At 50.2% G+C, this 13936-nt stretch overlaps 1 protein-coding gene and 1 long non-coding RNA gene across 2 annotated transcripts in view; one reads left to right on the forward strand and one right to left on the reverse strand.

Moving 5' to 3' along the window:
* Window positions 1-13936, reverse strand: part of LOC145505791 (uncharacterized) — a 188764-nt gene that overhangs the window by 84673 nt on the left and 90155 nt on the right. The window contains exons 30-33 of the mRNA XM_081488689.1: window positions 12337-12568; window positions 5889-6110; window positions 3429-3578; window positions 479-702 (exon numbers count right to left, since the gene is read on the reverse strand). Coding sequence (XP_081344815.1) covers window positions 479-702; window positions 3429-3578; window positions 5889-6110; window positions 12337-12568 — 828 coding nt within the window. The remainder of the gene's footprint in view (window positions 1-478; window positions 703-3428; window positions 3579-5888; window positions 6111-12336; window positions 12569-13936) is intronic.
* Window positions 7105-13133, forward strand: LOC145506947 (uncharacterized). Its single transcript, XR_014054463.1, has 2 exons — window positions 7105-7679; window positions 10058-13133. It is a non-coding gene; the product is annotated as an uncharacterized LOC145506947 (long non-coding RNA).

The following is a 13936-nucleotide window of genomic DNA, read 5'->3' on the forward strand; positions in this document are numbered from 1 at the left end:
CATCTCACAGACACTGATGAGTTGAGAAGAACTCAAACACATGTCCTTGGACCACTGTCGTACAACAAGCCAATCTTCACACTGTATTAAGTTCAAAAGGAAAATGCAGATCTGAGGGGGAATTTGCCACCCCAAAACCCCAGCTTTTCTGTTTCAGGTGGCTTTTCACCAGAATGTGGGAGGCTCCGAGGGACACACGAGGGCGAACCTTCAGTGCTGGAGGGTGCACGGGCCGCAGGGGACACTGTCACGGCACCTCACCCACCTTGGGGCTCAGAGCTGGTGGGGGGACACCCCACAACGCCCCCCACAGCCCTGGCTGACTGAGCTCTATAATCAAGGGCAATCTCAGAACTGAAAATTCTTGAAGCAGACTTGAAGTCAGTTTCCTTACTATGGAACACTCAGCCTTCTCTAAGGAGAAGACAGCTCCTCAGAGAAGCCGAGTTTCTGGGGAGCTCGGCTCGGGCTCACCCACCGGATCTCTTCGTTGATGGTGTCCAGCTGCTCCTGAAGCATCACAGTCAGAGTCTCGGCATCGCCCTGCCCGCTGGGCGACAGCAGAGCGGCCGAGCTGAAGAGGGTGGCCCTGTCGCCCCCGCCGTCAGACAAGTCTGCGTCACTCTCGAACGCCTGGGCCACGTTGGCCGGCACGCTGGCTTGCTGCGCGCGCTCCCAGTCCTTTTCCTTCAGGGTCTGCACCTGGGCACGAGAGGACCACGTCTCGTCAGCGACATTCAGGGCAGCTCAAGTCTATCAGGAACTGAACACAAGTTTACATGGAAGCCCCAACTGTGGATAAACGGGCCATGCTTATGAGACACTGCCATCTCTTAAGCGAGCAGTACTGAAGAAACAGGCAGGAGGAGAATCCACTTCCTAGATGGCCTGGTGACATTCAGGTCTTAGCGTGGATGGGAGGCAATCCTATGAGGTTATTCACAAGGGTGGGCCGATGGAGTCAGAGACAAAGTCCGAAAATTACAACAATACATCTGTGCCTCCATCAGCCAGGCTGAAGGAAAATAAGAAAAAGAAATCCTTCAGCTCCGCAGCCTCTGGGTCCACCTCAGCGGTCACCACTTGTGTTACTCACCGAGGAGCGCCATCCTCGCAGGTCCCCAGCCCTCCGTTTTCCAGGCTGGTCTGAACACGCACAGACAGGCGCAAGCAGGGCCAGCAGGGCTGGGAGGGCCAGCCCCCCGCGGGGCTCCTCCCGGGGCGCAGGCCCGCGGGCTGTTCTGGGGGACGGCCCCTCACACCGCAAGGCGGCTCTGTCACCAGAGACGTGCGGGAGAGGGCCTGCTGGGCTCCGAGCCGCCCTCCAGCTCTCACACCTCACACCCTTCTCTCTGGCACATCTCCCCCCGGCCCACTCTCACCCAGGTCCTGCCTTCTTTCCCAGACGTGACCTCAAAGCAGCCGAGGGGCAGCCTCGAGGTGCTGGCTTGCTGGCTCCCTGTCCCCCGTGGCCAGCGCCCTCGCCCCTGTCTTCGTCACGACCCCTCCCCAGGGCTGGGCCACCCCCTGCACTGGCTCCAGGACCACCTGCCATCATTCCTGCTCCTCTCCAGCGAACCAGCTGCATATGGCTTCACCCCCATCAGCTCAGCCAGCACGTCCTCTCCCTTCTCTCACCTTAAAATCGCACAAAGGGAACCAGCAGATTCCTCCTCCAGGGCTCCCTGCAGCGCCCACTGAGGGTCTCTGAGAGCTCCCTGGGAGAGGCCTCTACTGTCCCCCTCCCCGCCCAGTCTCCAGCTCTCTGCAAGCAGGCGGTGTGCCCCGCTCGCAGGGCAGCTCCCAGGGAGCTCTGAGGAACCCATGTTACCAAGCCCCCTCCTCTCCTTGCCCTCCCCCCACCCCAAGCATGTCTCTCCCTGGGCACCAGGCCCCGCCCTCCCTGGGGTTACTAGTCAGTCCCTTGCGCCCCTTCTCAACCTTGGAATGCGAGGCACCCCACAGCTCTACCCTTGCACCCCCTATCTCTCCACGGGCACCTGCCTGGTGACTTTACCTTGTCTGTGCCTTTAAACACCATCTGTATGCCCACGACCCAAGTCCACCTTGAGCTGAGTGAGGCCTCTCCTGGATCCAGGCCGGAACACTCAGCTGCTGACCTCACAGGTCCCCTGGACACCCCATGGGCTCATCCACCTCAACAGGGCTGAGGCCCGTCTCTTAGCTCCCTGCCCTGACAGCCCTCCTCAGCTCAGGAAACAGGCTCTGGCCTCGAGCTGCTCAGGCCTGAGCCCGGGGTCCTCCCTGATGCGGCCCTCTCTCTCCCTTATCTCCGCTTGTTGACACGACCCTTGATCTATCTCCGAGTGGCTACTTCTCTTCCGGCCTCCGGGTCTCTGTTCCAGGTCACCCTCCTGGTGTCACCTCGCTGGCCACCCTGTTCACACACGATCGTCCCCCCTCCTCTTAGACAACTCGGGCACTCTGGTCTCCTTCCCCTGCTCATTACTGTCCGACAGGCTGCGTGGGTTTAAAAACGGGTCCACAAATTCTTCCATCCTCCTCCCTTCAAGAGGCAGAGGGGGCAACTCCTGCTCAGCCCCTGAGCGAGGCAGGACTTCGCAGCTCACTCTCGCAAACAGAACTGAAGGTGTGCGGCTTCCGAGACCGGGGCGCGAAAGGCCCCGGGCTACATCCCGCGCTCTCGCTCTCAGAGGGTGTTCTGAGGAAAGCCAGGCCATGAAGAGGTCCACACGGCAGGGACCTGGGCCTGTCCCCACCAGCCAGGTGAGTCTGAAAGCCTGCCATCCAGCCCTGGGGGGCCTTCCCATGTTTGCGTCCTCAGGAGGCCCTGAACCAGGCCCACCTGCTGCAAAGCACAGAAACTGGACTGTGACCTGCTCACTGGGAAGTCACTAAGCTTTGCAGTGATTTGTTACATGGCAGTGGATAAAGAACGCACACGGTTTTTAATTCACTGCTGGAGTCCTAGTTCTGACGATGTCTGGCCCAAACTAGCTGCTCACTGAACATGGCAGCTCAAAACACAGACATGTATGAAAAATTACATGCCATAAATGAGGCGAAAATACAAAGGTACTTAAACTTCCAATGAGAATTCTTCTCACTATAAAATGATGGGTATGTGTATCCATTTACTCGCAGGATGATTTCAATCAAAACGGTGCTAATTAGTACTGTGCTGGGCCTCACAGTAGGCCACAAGTTATCAAAATTGGTTCTTTTAAGAAAAAAAAGCATGCCTTAAAAGGAAACTCGTAGCCAGAAAAAGGAAAATGGGAAGACATAAAGCGATCTATCAACGCTTTGTTCCAAAACCATTTCAGGACCACAGTGTGAGGGGGCAGGTGCCTTACAACGTGGGAGTCACATGAAAAGGTGTTTACCTTCCTTCCTCAGGAATTCACCACTATAAAAGTCAGACACAGTTCAGTAAAAGCCGTTACCTGTCGATGCATAGAATCCTTATCTGCGATTTCATTTTCAAGTTTATCATTGAGGTCGTCGTGCACAGAGGTGGCTTCGCGCTGGGCGGCAAGGTAGCATCTCTCAAGGGTAGTGATTCGCACCTCCACGTCCGTGTTCTGGACCATGGCCTACACCGGGCATTGCAGAGTAGAAAAGGTAAGTCATTATCATGGAACATTCCGATACACGTACGCGTGAAAAAGTTGGACTAAATCCTAAGTTTCAACTCAAAAATAAAGTTAGCGTCCTCAAAATTAAAGTCCTAGACACGGCAGTTTCCTCGGACGTGAGCAAAAACGTGCCTACTTAAAATGTCACATTTGCCACGATTGGCACCCATATGTCTGTATTAACGTTCTGTCTGGCCACTCGGTTTCCCAAGCTTCTCTTCAACATAATCAACCCAAACAGCAAAGAGTATACTAAACTACCCTGTTATTGCATGAATTCCAGGAGGAATGGTATCTGGCATGAAGTCACGACCTCTGTCTGCTACACCACACAGGCGGACTGGATCCACAAGAGGGAGGGACCTTCGACAGATCCAACAGGGACCTCTGAGGCTCGTTTCCTCGGGTAAAAGTCGGAAAACTCTCATGCAATTTCCTCAGAATTCAAGTAATAGTAATGAGTGGAAACAGAAGTCAAAGTTTAACACAACTGGAAGCAGCCTTCTCAAGCCTAATTCTTCTAAAGCAGACTTACACCACATGTATGAAAGGGTCAAACCAGGACCAGAACTTGCTGCTGGTGCAACTCCCGTCCGCCAGGTCAAAATCCACTGCAGGTCCCTCCGTAGTCGACTACTAAGTAACCAATGTGGGCAAAGGCCTGACATTAAAAGTGAAAGGTCTCAAGGCCGCTTTTCCCAGAATTCTCTACATATTGAACTCTGCCACCTAATCTCCTCCTGTTGCCAAAGAGTAGTGGGAAAAGGTTATACAAGCGTGCAAATATTCTGTTTTGAGTTCTCACCTTGAGCTCTCACAGAGAATTACTCACACCAAGCTACTAAACAAGGACACCTGCTGTAGCACATGTCGGAGGGGTTCTGTCTGAGACGGTCTCACGGGGGAGGGGTGGGGCAGGGTGGGCGCTGTCTGCCTGCCTACAAAGGAGAGGTGAGGCTCACAGGAGGAGGCCCGAACCCTCAGCACTCTTCTCTTTTCACAATGACCGTTAGGCAGTTTCTCATCAATCATGACAGCCGCAGACACGACCACCAGAAACATCATGACTCTACATGGTTACACAGCACGGGCCTGAGGCTCTGAGGGTGAGCAAACGCCACTCGACCTGTCTGACCGCCGGTATCAATGTCACACATCCCCTCAAGGAGCAGAACCTCAGAAAACTAGAGAAGACGGCCAGGCAAGCTGCCTCAGCAGGGGCCACACAGCGGGCTCCCATCTCTCCGAGAGAACGGGCTCCACAGACGTCACCAGACTCGCCTGAGTGAACCCGAAGGAAATTTCAGCATCATCAGGTATACATTCGACAGGCAGGTGGGGGGGATGAACTGGGAGACTGGGGTTGACGTATGTACACTACTGAGACTATGCGTAAAGTCAACAACGAGTAAGGACCTACTCTACAGCACAGGGCAGTCTACTCAGGGCTCTGTGGTGAAGTAAATGGGTAGGAAATCTAAAAAGAGGGATATATGTAGACACACACACACGTATATATATATATATATATATATATATATATATATATATATAAATATAAATATAAATATAAATATAAATATAAATATATATATATATATGACGGATTCACTTTGCTGTACAGCAGACATTGACACAGCAGTGTAAAGCAACTGCTAACTGCTAAGTCGCTTCGGTCGTGTCCGACTCTGTGCGACCCCACAGACGGTAGCCCACCAGGCTCCCCTGTCCCTGGGATTCTCCAGGCAAGAATACTGGAGTGGGTTGCCATTTCCTTCTCCAGTGTATCAAAGGGAAAAGTGAAAGTGAAGTCGCTCAGTTGTGTCCGACTCTTAGCGACCCCATGGACTGTAGCCTACCAGGCTCCTCCATCCATGGGATTTTCCAGGCAAGAGTACTGGAGTGGGGTACCATTGCCTTCTCCAAGAAAAAGGAAAGCAACTAGACTCCAATAAATGAATGAATGGATGAATGAATTTTTCAAAGAGGAACACACTGGGCACCCTAGAACTTGTAGAAATGAGGAGTCCACACCCAGGGTGAGCACAGCGCTAGGGATGCCCTCGTGTTGCTCCACTGCCAATGGACCGCCTGGACCAGGCCTCTTCTACCCCAGAGATCTCGACGCAGAGGCGGGGAGGCCGCCAGTCGCGGTCTCGCCAGCGCTCTGTGCTCCTACTCACGCAGCCATCCCAAAGCTCAGATCAGCCGGAGAACAAGGGACCCACATTCCACCTCAGGACAACAGACACGTCCGCTGTCACTCACTTCGCGGACATCCCGCTGTGGTTGTCTGTTCGCTTCCTCGGACGCGAGGAGCTCCTTCCTGGCCGTGTCCGGGTCCTCCTCCGGCTCTCTCACGTAGGCAGAGAGGTTTGCCAGGCACTCCTTCGACTGGCTCTGCTCCCCTGACTGCCTCTCGATGACCTCCTGGAGCTCGATCACCTTAGCCAGGTCTTCCTCGTGGCTTGGGGAGCCGTCGGAGGATCTCTAAGGGGGAAAGGAAGCCTTAGACAGACAGCCTTGTTTTGGGAGGGAGGGAACACAGCATTTCCGGGCAATCGGTGAGGTCAAAACTTTCTTCTGCACTCTGGGAGCTCACACGACCCTCACGGCCACTCAGATCTACATGGTGCATTGCTGACAGGTCCCAACAGCCCCGCACAGACTGGATGGTAAGGCGAGAACCAGACAGAGAGCGAGACCGAGGACTTGCCTTTCCATTGGTGCTTGGCATGTTTACTTGCTCGGGATTTACATCAAGCACCCCGTCCGTTAGTAGCTTTCCCCAGTTATTCTGCTCTTTAAGAATCATCTGCTAAACGTGAAGTCCACCGGACTTTAGGAAGCATCACTACGAACAAAGCTAGTGGAGCTGATGGAATTCCAGCTGAGCTATCTCAAATCCTGAAAGATGATGCTGTGAAAGTGCTATATTCAATATGCCAGCAAATATGGAAAACTCAGCGGTGGCCACAGGACTGGAAATGGTCAGTTTTCATCCCAATCCCAAAGAAAGGCAATGCCAAAGAATGCTCAAACTACCGCACAATGGCACTCATCTCACGTGCTAGTAAAGTAATGCTTAAAATTCTCTAAGCCAGGCTTCAGCGATAGGTGAACCGTGAACTTCCAGATGTTCAAGCTGATTTTAGAAAAGGCAGAGGAACCAGAGATCAAATTGCCAATATCTGCTGGATCATCGAAAAAGCAAGAGAGTTCCCGAAAAACATCGATTTCTGCTTTATGGACTATGCCAAACAAAGCCTTTGACTGTGTGGATCACAATCAACTGTGGAAAATTCTGAGAGAGATGGGAATACCAGACCATCTGACCTGTCTCTTGGGAAACCTGTACGCAGGTCAGGAAGCAACAGTTAGAACTGGACATGGAACAACAGACTGGTTCCAAATAGGAAAACGAGGACGTCAAGGCTGTGTGTCCTTGTCACCCTGCTTATTTAACTTAGACGCAGGGTACATCATGAGAGACGCTGGGCTGGAAGAAACACAAGCTGGAATCGAGACTGCCGGGAGAAACATCAATAACCTCAGATATGCAGATGACACCACCCTTACGGCAGAAAGTGGAAAAGAACTAAAGAGCCTCTTGATGAAAGTGAAAGAGGAGAGTGAAAAAGTTGGCTTAAAGCTCAACGTTCAGAAAACTAAGATCATGGCATCAGGTCCCATCACCTCATGGGAAATAGATGGGGAAACTGTGGAAACAGTGTCAGACTTTATGTTTGGGGGCTCCAAAATCACTGCTGATGGTGACTGCAGCCACGAAACTGAAAGACGCTTACGCCTTGGAAGGAAGGTTTTGGCCAACTTAGATGGCATATTTAAAAGCAGAGACACTACTTTGCCAACAAAAGTCCGTCTAGTCAAGGCTATGGTTTTTCCAGTGGTCGTGTATGGATGTGAGAGTCGGACGGTGAAGAAAGCTGAGCGCCACAGAACTGATGCCTTTGAACTGTGGTGTGGGAGAAGACTCTTGAGAGTCCCTTGGAGTGCAAGGAGATCCGAACAGTCCATCCTAAAGGGGATCAATCCTGGGTGTTCATTGGAAGGACTGATGTTGAAGCTGAAACTCCAACACTTTGGCCACCTCATGCGAAGAGCTGACTCATTGGAAAAGACCCTAATGCTGGGAAGGATTGAGGGCAGGAGGAGAAGGGGACGACAGAGGATGAGATGGCTGGATGGCATCACTGACTCGATGGACATGGGTTTGGGTGGACTCCGGGAGCTGGTGACGGACAGGGAGGCCTGGCGTGCTGCGATTCATGGGGTTGCAAAGATTCGGACACGACTGAGCGACTGAACTCAACTGAAGTCTTCACTAAGAGATACTCTTCTATCAATCTCGAGGGGAGGGAGATGGGAGGGAGGTTCAAAAGGGAGGGGATATATGTGTACCTATGCCTGATTTTTCCTGCGATTTGACAGACAAGAACAAAATTCTGTAAAGCAATTATCCTTCAATTAAAAAATAAGCTAATTAAAAAAAAAAAAAAAGATCTCTCCTGGACGCCCAGCTTTTCCGCTGGTCCTGGGTCTGAGGACAGGAAACAGTGGTGGCAACAGTGTGGGGAACAGATAAACCCCTTCAGGGTCCAGACAGGTCTCACTTATACATGTGGGCGTGTGGTTCAGCCAGGGGAGGTTTTAGGAAGCATGCATGGAAAGTATTTTTATAAACAATGAGTGCGTCGTTTTAACCAACTAACCTGTGGCTTTGTAATGGGATTCTGTAAAGAATACTGATCCACTGCAGCTCCACAGGAGCTTGGTGACAACAAAGTGACTTACTGCAAAATACAGCTGAACTCGTTTAACAGCAGCTGGATAAACTGTGCACTCTCCCCTGATCTCTAACAACCACCCTCAGACAACAGAAGGCTACAAAAGCTAGAAATTATCCACATGGAACTGAAGAGGGATCAATCTCAAATTCAAGTTAAAAGAAGCATTTATAAAAATCAGAAAACAACAAAGAACAGAGCAGGGAAGTGACACACCTGGGCTGACTAGGACTGAATGCAGACAAACACCTGCCTCAAAGTCAGGGACCACGGCCAGGCCCTTCCCCCGGGCCTTGTCCTGAGAAAGGCCTCTGGGTCCCCAGCCTGGCACCCTCCGCCAGGATGGGAGCCCGCCCCACGGGTGCCCACGTGAGTCGGATGGGCAGTACCGTGTCCTCATTTAACAGGAGGGCAAAGCAGGCCACAAAGCGGGCAAGCGGCACACCCAGGTCACCAACCTCAGGGTGACGGAGCTACTCTGCTGTGCCCGGCAGAAGGGTTCCTGGGCACTGAGCTGCCTGAACCGGAGCGCGGCTGCCCAAGTCCTGTGGGAAGGCCCCAGGAGTGCTCCATCAGCGGGCTGGGAGCAGGAGAGGGACAAGGAAGGCCAGCCCTCGGGCCACTGGACTCCAACAACAGGGGCTCATCCAAGTGACCCGAGGGGAGAGGCAGCGAGCTCCCTCCTGAGGCTCCCTCCATCAGGGTTGCTGTGATGGACAGGAGGGCCTCTGGAGGAAAGCGGGATGGACGGCACCACGGTTAAGTGTCCAGGCTCTGATCAGACCAGTCTGCACCGCACCGCTGGGTATGCGAGCCTGGGCACGGTGCCCGGCCTCTCTAAGCCTCAGTGTCCATATCTGCTGAATGGGGATAACAGCAGCCTGGACCTCACCTGGGTGTCTGCGGGATTAGATGACGGGCTCAGAAAGCACTGGACACGGTGCCTGGCACACAGAGTCTCCTGCACACTGCTACCCACCGTCATTAAATTGGCTTCCCCCAAATCTAATATCTATGGCTCTGATTCAGTCATTTCTTTTAAGAAAACACTACGTGGAAATTCCATGGTGGTCCAGAGGTGAGGACTTGGCACTTTCACTTTCACACCGGTCTGATCCCTGGTTGGGGAACTAACATCCCATTAGCTGTGCAGTATGGCCAAAAAAATAAGTAAAGAAAATTTTAAAAATAATAAATACTACTATGTCTATTATAAATAAGCATGAGATGATTAGAAGGCAAACAAGTGGGAGAAAGGCAAACTGTTACAATTGTCCCAACCAATGACCTATTTCCAACAGAACCATCAGTTCAGTTCAGTTCAGTTCAGTTCCGTTCCGTTCAGTCGCTCAGTCGTGTCTGACTCTTTGCGACCCCATGAATTGTAGCACGCCAGGCCTCCCTGTCCATCACTAACTCCCGGAGTCCACCCAAACCCATGTCCATCGAGTCAGTGATGCCATCCAGCCATCTCATCCTCTATTGTCCCCTTCTCCTCCTGCCCCCAATCCTACCCAGCATTAGGGTCTTTTCCAATGAGTCAACTCTTCGCGTGAGGTGGCCAAAGTACTGGAGTTTCAGCTTCAAAATCAGTCCTTCCAATGAACACCCAGGATTGATCTCCTTTAGGATGGATTGATTGCATCATCAGCATATTTTAAGTGGTGGGCGAGTTTCATTACTTCTATTAAAATGTCAATCATCCACCAGTACGTAACCACATAGTGTTCATTCACTAACACGATAAGGACTCTAATACTTCACAGAGAAACAAAGGCATGCTAAATTACTAAATAGTTTACCTTTCGACGATGCTTCCTTAACTCACTAGACTGATAGATGCATGCAAAGAAATGAAGAGAAACCAGATTTATTGCGACTTTGAAGCTAAAAATTCAAGAATCAATATAGGCAAAGACAGTAAAGCAAAAATGACGGCAAACATATAAGTGAGATGTAGATTTAGAGAACATGTAACTGGAAACAGAACAATTTGTTGGACCACATTAGTTAAATAAGCTATTCAAGATTTACTAGAGAAACACTATACATTATTCCTCAGGAAGATACAATTCTATTACAACATCATGATTTGTTAAAGCACAGCACTGTGTACAACAAAGGGCCTTAACAGTTGTCTGTTCTCAGCCAAACCTCTCTATAAGTTAGTTTCTCTTAATAAAAAAAACATGTTATACTTTAAAATAGTAATTTAACTGACGAGGAAGTTGCCGTAATACCTATTTTAACACTGAACAGATCTAACCACCTGTTGGACATTAATGTAAAATCGTTACCTAGAATTTGATTCCAAACTTCTGAAAATAAATTCATTAAAGCAGGTACCCTATGAAAATATGTAAGAATGAAAGCTAGCGTAACAGCAGGTGGAGTCTTCACATTTTATGAACCATAGAAGATACTTTGTAAAAGAGTCTCGTAGAGACATTAAGCATGCAAAAGCTGATGAGATTTACAGTCTCAAATACAAGCACCAACACAGAAAGGATGTTGTGTCAAAAGTCCATTAATTCTACACATAAGAGGATCATTTCTTCAGGTAAGCATAATCTCAGTTATGAATTACACAGGTTCTGTAGTGTATCATCCATCTACATTATGCTTGTAACTGCACAGTGATAACAATAATTCAAACTTAGTGCTATGGGGGAAAAACACCATTTAATGAGACATGAAGACAAAGCAGAAACCCGACTAAGGGGACACACGCTGTGGACCCCAGACTGCTATGACCAGAGCAAGTGGGAGGACGGGGGAGGGGAGATGGATGGGTAAACTACAGCCTCGGGGGGGTGCGGTTGTGGGAAGCTGGGGTCTGGATTGATGACAACGAAGCAGACAACAGGATGAGACAGGAAATCAAAACCAACGATGAAAGCAGACACACCGTCAGAGAACTCCAGCAACAAGAAAAAATATACAGAACTGTTCTTTTACAAATACTCGGAAAGAAATCAAGCATGAAACCACAGAGAAATCGTCAAAGAATACACACTATCAACTAATTGGCCAGTGATGCATATTATAAAACCAATGTGTCAAAAGACCACAAAATAGACCAGTTATCACTTCACATGCTGCTAAAATGATTCACAGTTAATTTAATTATATGCTGACTAACAATGCAGCTAACATGAAATGGGTGGTAACAAAAAAAGTGATAATACAAGTGCAGTTACAAAGCAGAGTGTTGTAGACATGATTTCACAGGGTAAACAGCAATGCGCTCAGGAAACCTAAGCTAAACATGGAAGAAAGCAGGAACATGCGCTTCAGAGCTGCACACTCTGTCACCAAAAGCCCTAGGTCGTCATCCCATTTTTAGACTCAGAAGAGTGAGGAAGCCCAACTTCTTCCCTGGGGCCCTGGGGCACCAGGCTTTTAACCTGGTTTCACACCCAGAGCTGGCCTGAGCGTGCAGCCAGGTCCAGCAGCAAGCAGACCAGTTTAGATTCTTGGTTTTGTTCCCACCGCATGGCCTGCAGCCTGCAGCCAGGTATCCCCAATGAAAAATGTGCTGCGTGGGTCTCACACGCCAGGAGAGCTGCCTATGGTTACTTTCACAAGGCTGTCTACTCGGTGACAACAGCAACTTCCCTGCACCTGCTGTGTCCAGCACAGGCCGGGCCCAACGTTACAGAGGCAGGCCCTGGCTGAGTTCATGATGACGTGCTAAGCCGGTGGTCCAAATATCAAGACTAATTTGTTGCTGTGCGAGTATGGAATGATTAAAGACTAGGCAGTTTTTAAAAATCTTAGACCTCTAAGCGTAGCAAATGTACCTGAGTTTCTTCTGGGTAAAAACAGAAAAAACAAAAAACAAACAAACAAAAAAGAAAGCCAGTGTGCTGGGGGAGGGACGTGGCAGGGAGGAGGCAGACACATACCAGAGTCTTGATGTCCCGCTGGTCTACTTTCCGCGCCGAGCTGTGCCGCCTCCTTGGGGGCTTGGCGCGCCCACTGCTGGGCGGGCAGGAGCTGGCGAGCGAGGAGGCGGGACACAGGTTGAGGGAGCTCGAGGATTTACAACAACGAAGGTTGCCTAAGCTCCCCTTGCCCACCCTGCTCTCAGTATCCTCGGCCCGCTGCTCCGTGTTCTCCTTCTCTTCTTCGATCAACCTAAAATAGAATAAAACCCGTCACCTGCCTTTGTCAGCAGAGGAACGTGTCTGGACAACAAATGTGGGCTTGCATTCTGTGTCACGATTAGCATATTCCAGGAACAGTTGCTCAATTAACATCTCAGCAAAAAGGTTCAACTTTCCCTCTTTTCAATATTCTCAAACTTAGAATAACTTATCCTTGAGTCTTACAAAGTGGCCCCTGATCATTCTCGTTTGATTTGACTGGTTTACTCTAACATTCTGACGGGGCCTGGGTGGCGCCTCTCTCCCTGTGAGGAGATAACCTGAAGTTGACAACCTTTACCTTCCCTGCTCTCAGGGCAGAGATGCACGGCAGTGCCTCAAGTCTATTCCGCTGGGAATCAGGAACTCTGTACAATCAAAACAGTGAGCCACGAACAAGCTGGAGTTTCTAAACACAAGTCTCTAGACCAGATGAAGTGCTGAATTGATTTTTTTATTTTTTAGGTTGTCTATGTACAAATGCATCACTTGATGAAGTTCTCCACCAGCTTTGTGTGAGTTTCTGGACTCATGTCAATGTGCTGCATTAACCTAGAATTCACAGTTACTGCTCTTCTCCCCTAATGTCTCGCGGATGATGTTATATAGCAGTTTAAATATTCGATTATGCATATAACATGATTTTCAAAATAAAATACAAGATTCTCGCAGGTCGTCACCTCTCCAGTTTCACTTCTCCTTATACACCCTGAAAGTTTTTCACTGTTGATAACAAGTTGATGGAAAGAATTTACCATTTACCTCAAGTCAACATGTTACCTAAGGAAAAATCACTTTTACCTGACAACATGCTGTAAAAATAAACATATTAATATGTAACCGTTCCGTATTTCCTGGGGGAGGGGGAAAGACAATCTTTCTGAGCTGTCTGTGCTCAAACACGGCCCACAAAGCAGTCTGTCTCAGCGTCAAACGTGCAGGCGGCACCACCTGCGTTTGCTGGTTGTGCCCTTCACCCCTGCCTTTCCCCCGGGCCCCCCGCACTCGGCTGACAGGAACGGGCACCTCGGCCTGGGCTGACGTGACAAGAACAGTCTGAGCAGCAGCTCTGCCAGGTCCTGTGCAGGGTCACCGGCCTGTGGCCACTCTGAACGTGGACAAGGGACAGGAGGCAGAGCTGTGCGGGTGCGGCACCAGGCTGGCCTCGGGGCCCCCAGCCACCTGGCCGCACCCAGACCCAAGGCCCCTGCTCGCCATGAGGCGGGCCTTTGGATTCTATCCCGTTTGTAAACTGTTATAACAGCCCAGACGGTGTCTACAGAAAACATCTCACAGACACTGATGAGTTGAGAAGAACTCAAACACATGTCCTTGGACCACTGTCGTACAACAAGCCAAT

Source organism: Giraffa tippelskirchi, chromosome 1 (genome assembly GCF_054371585.1).
Source record: "Giraffa tippelskirchi isolate mGirTip1 chromosome 1, T2T-mGirTip1v1.2.pri, whole genome shotgun sequence".
In the NCBI taxonomy this organism is placed as follows: domain Eukaryota; kingdom Metazoa; phylum Chordata; class Mammalia; order Artiodactyla; family Giraffidae; genus Giraffa; species Giraffa tippelskirchi.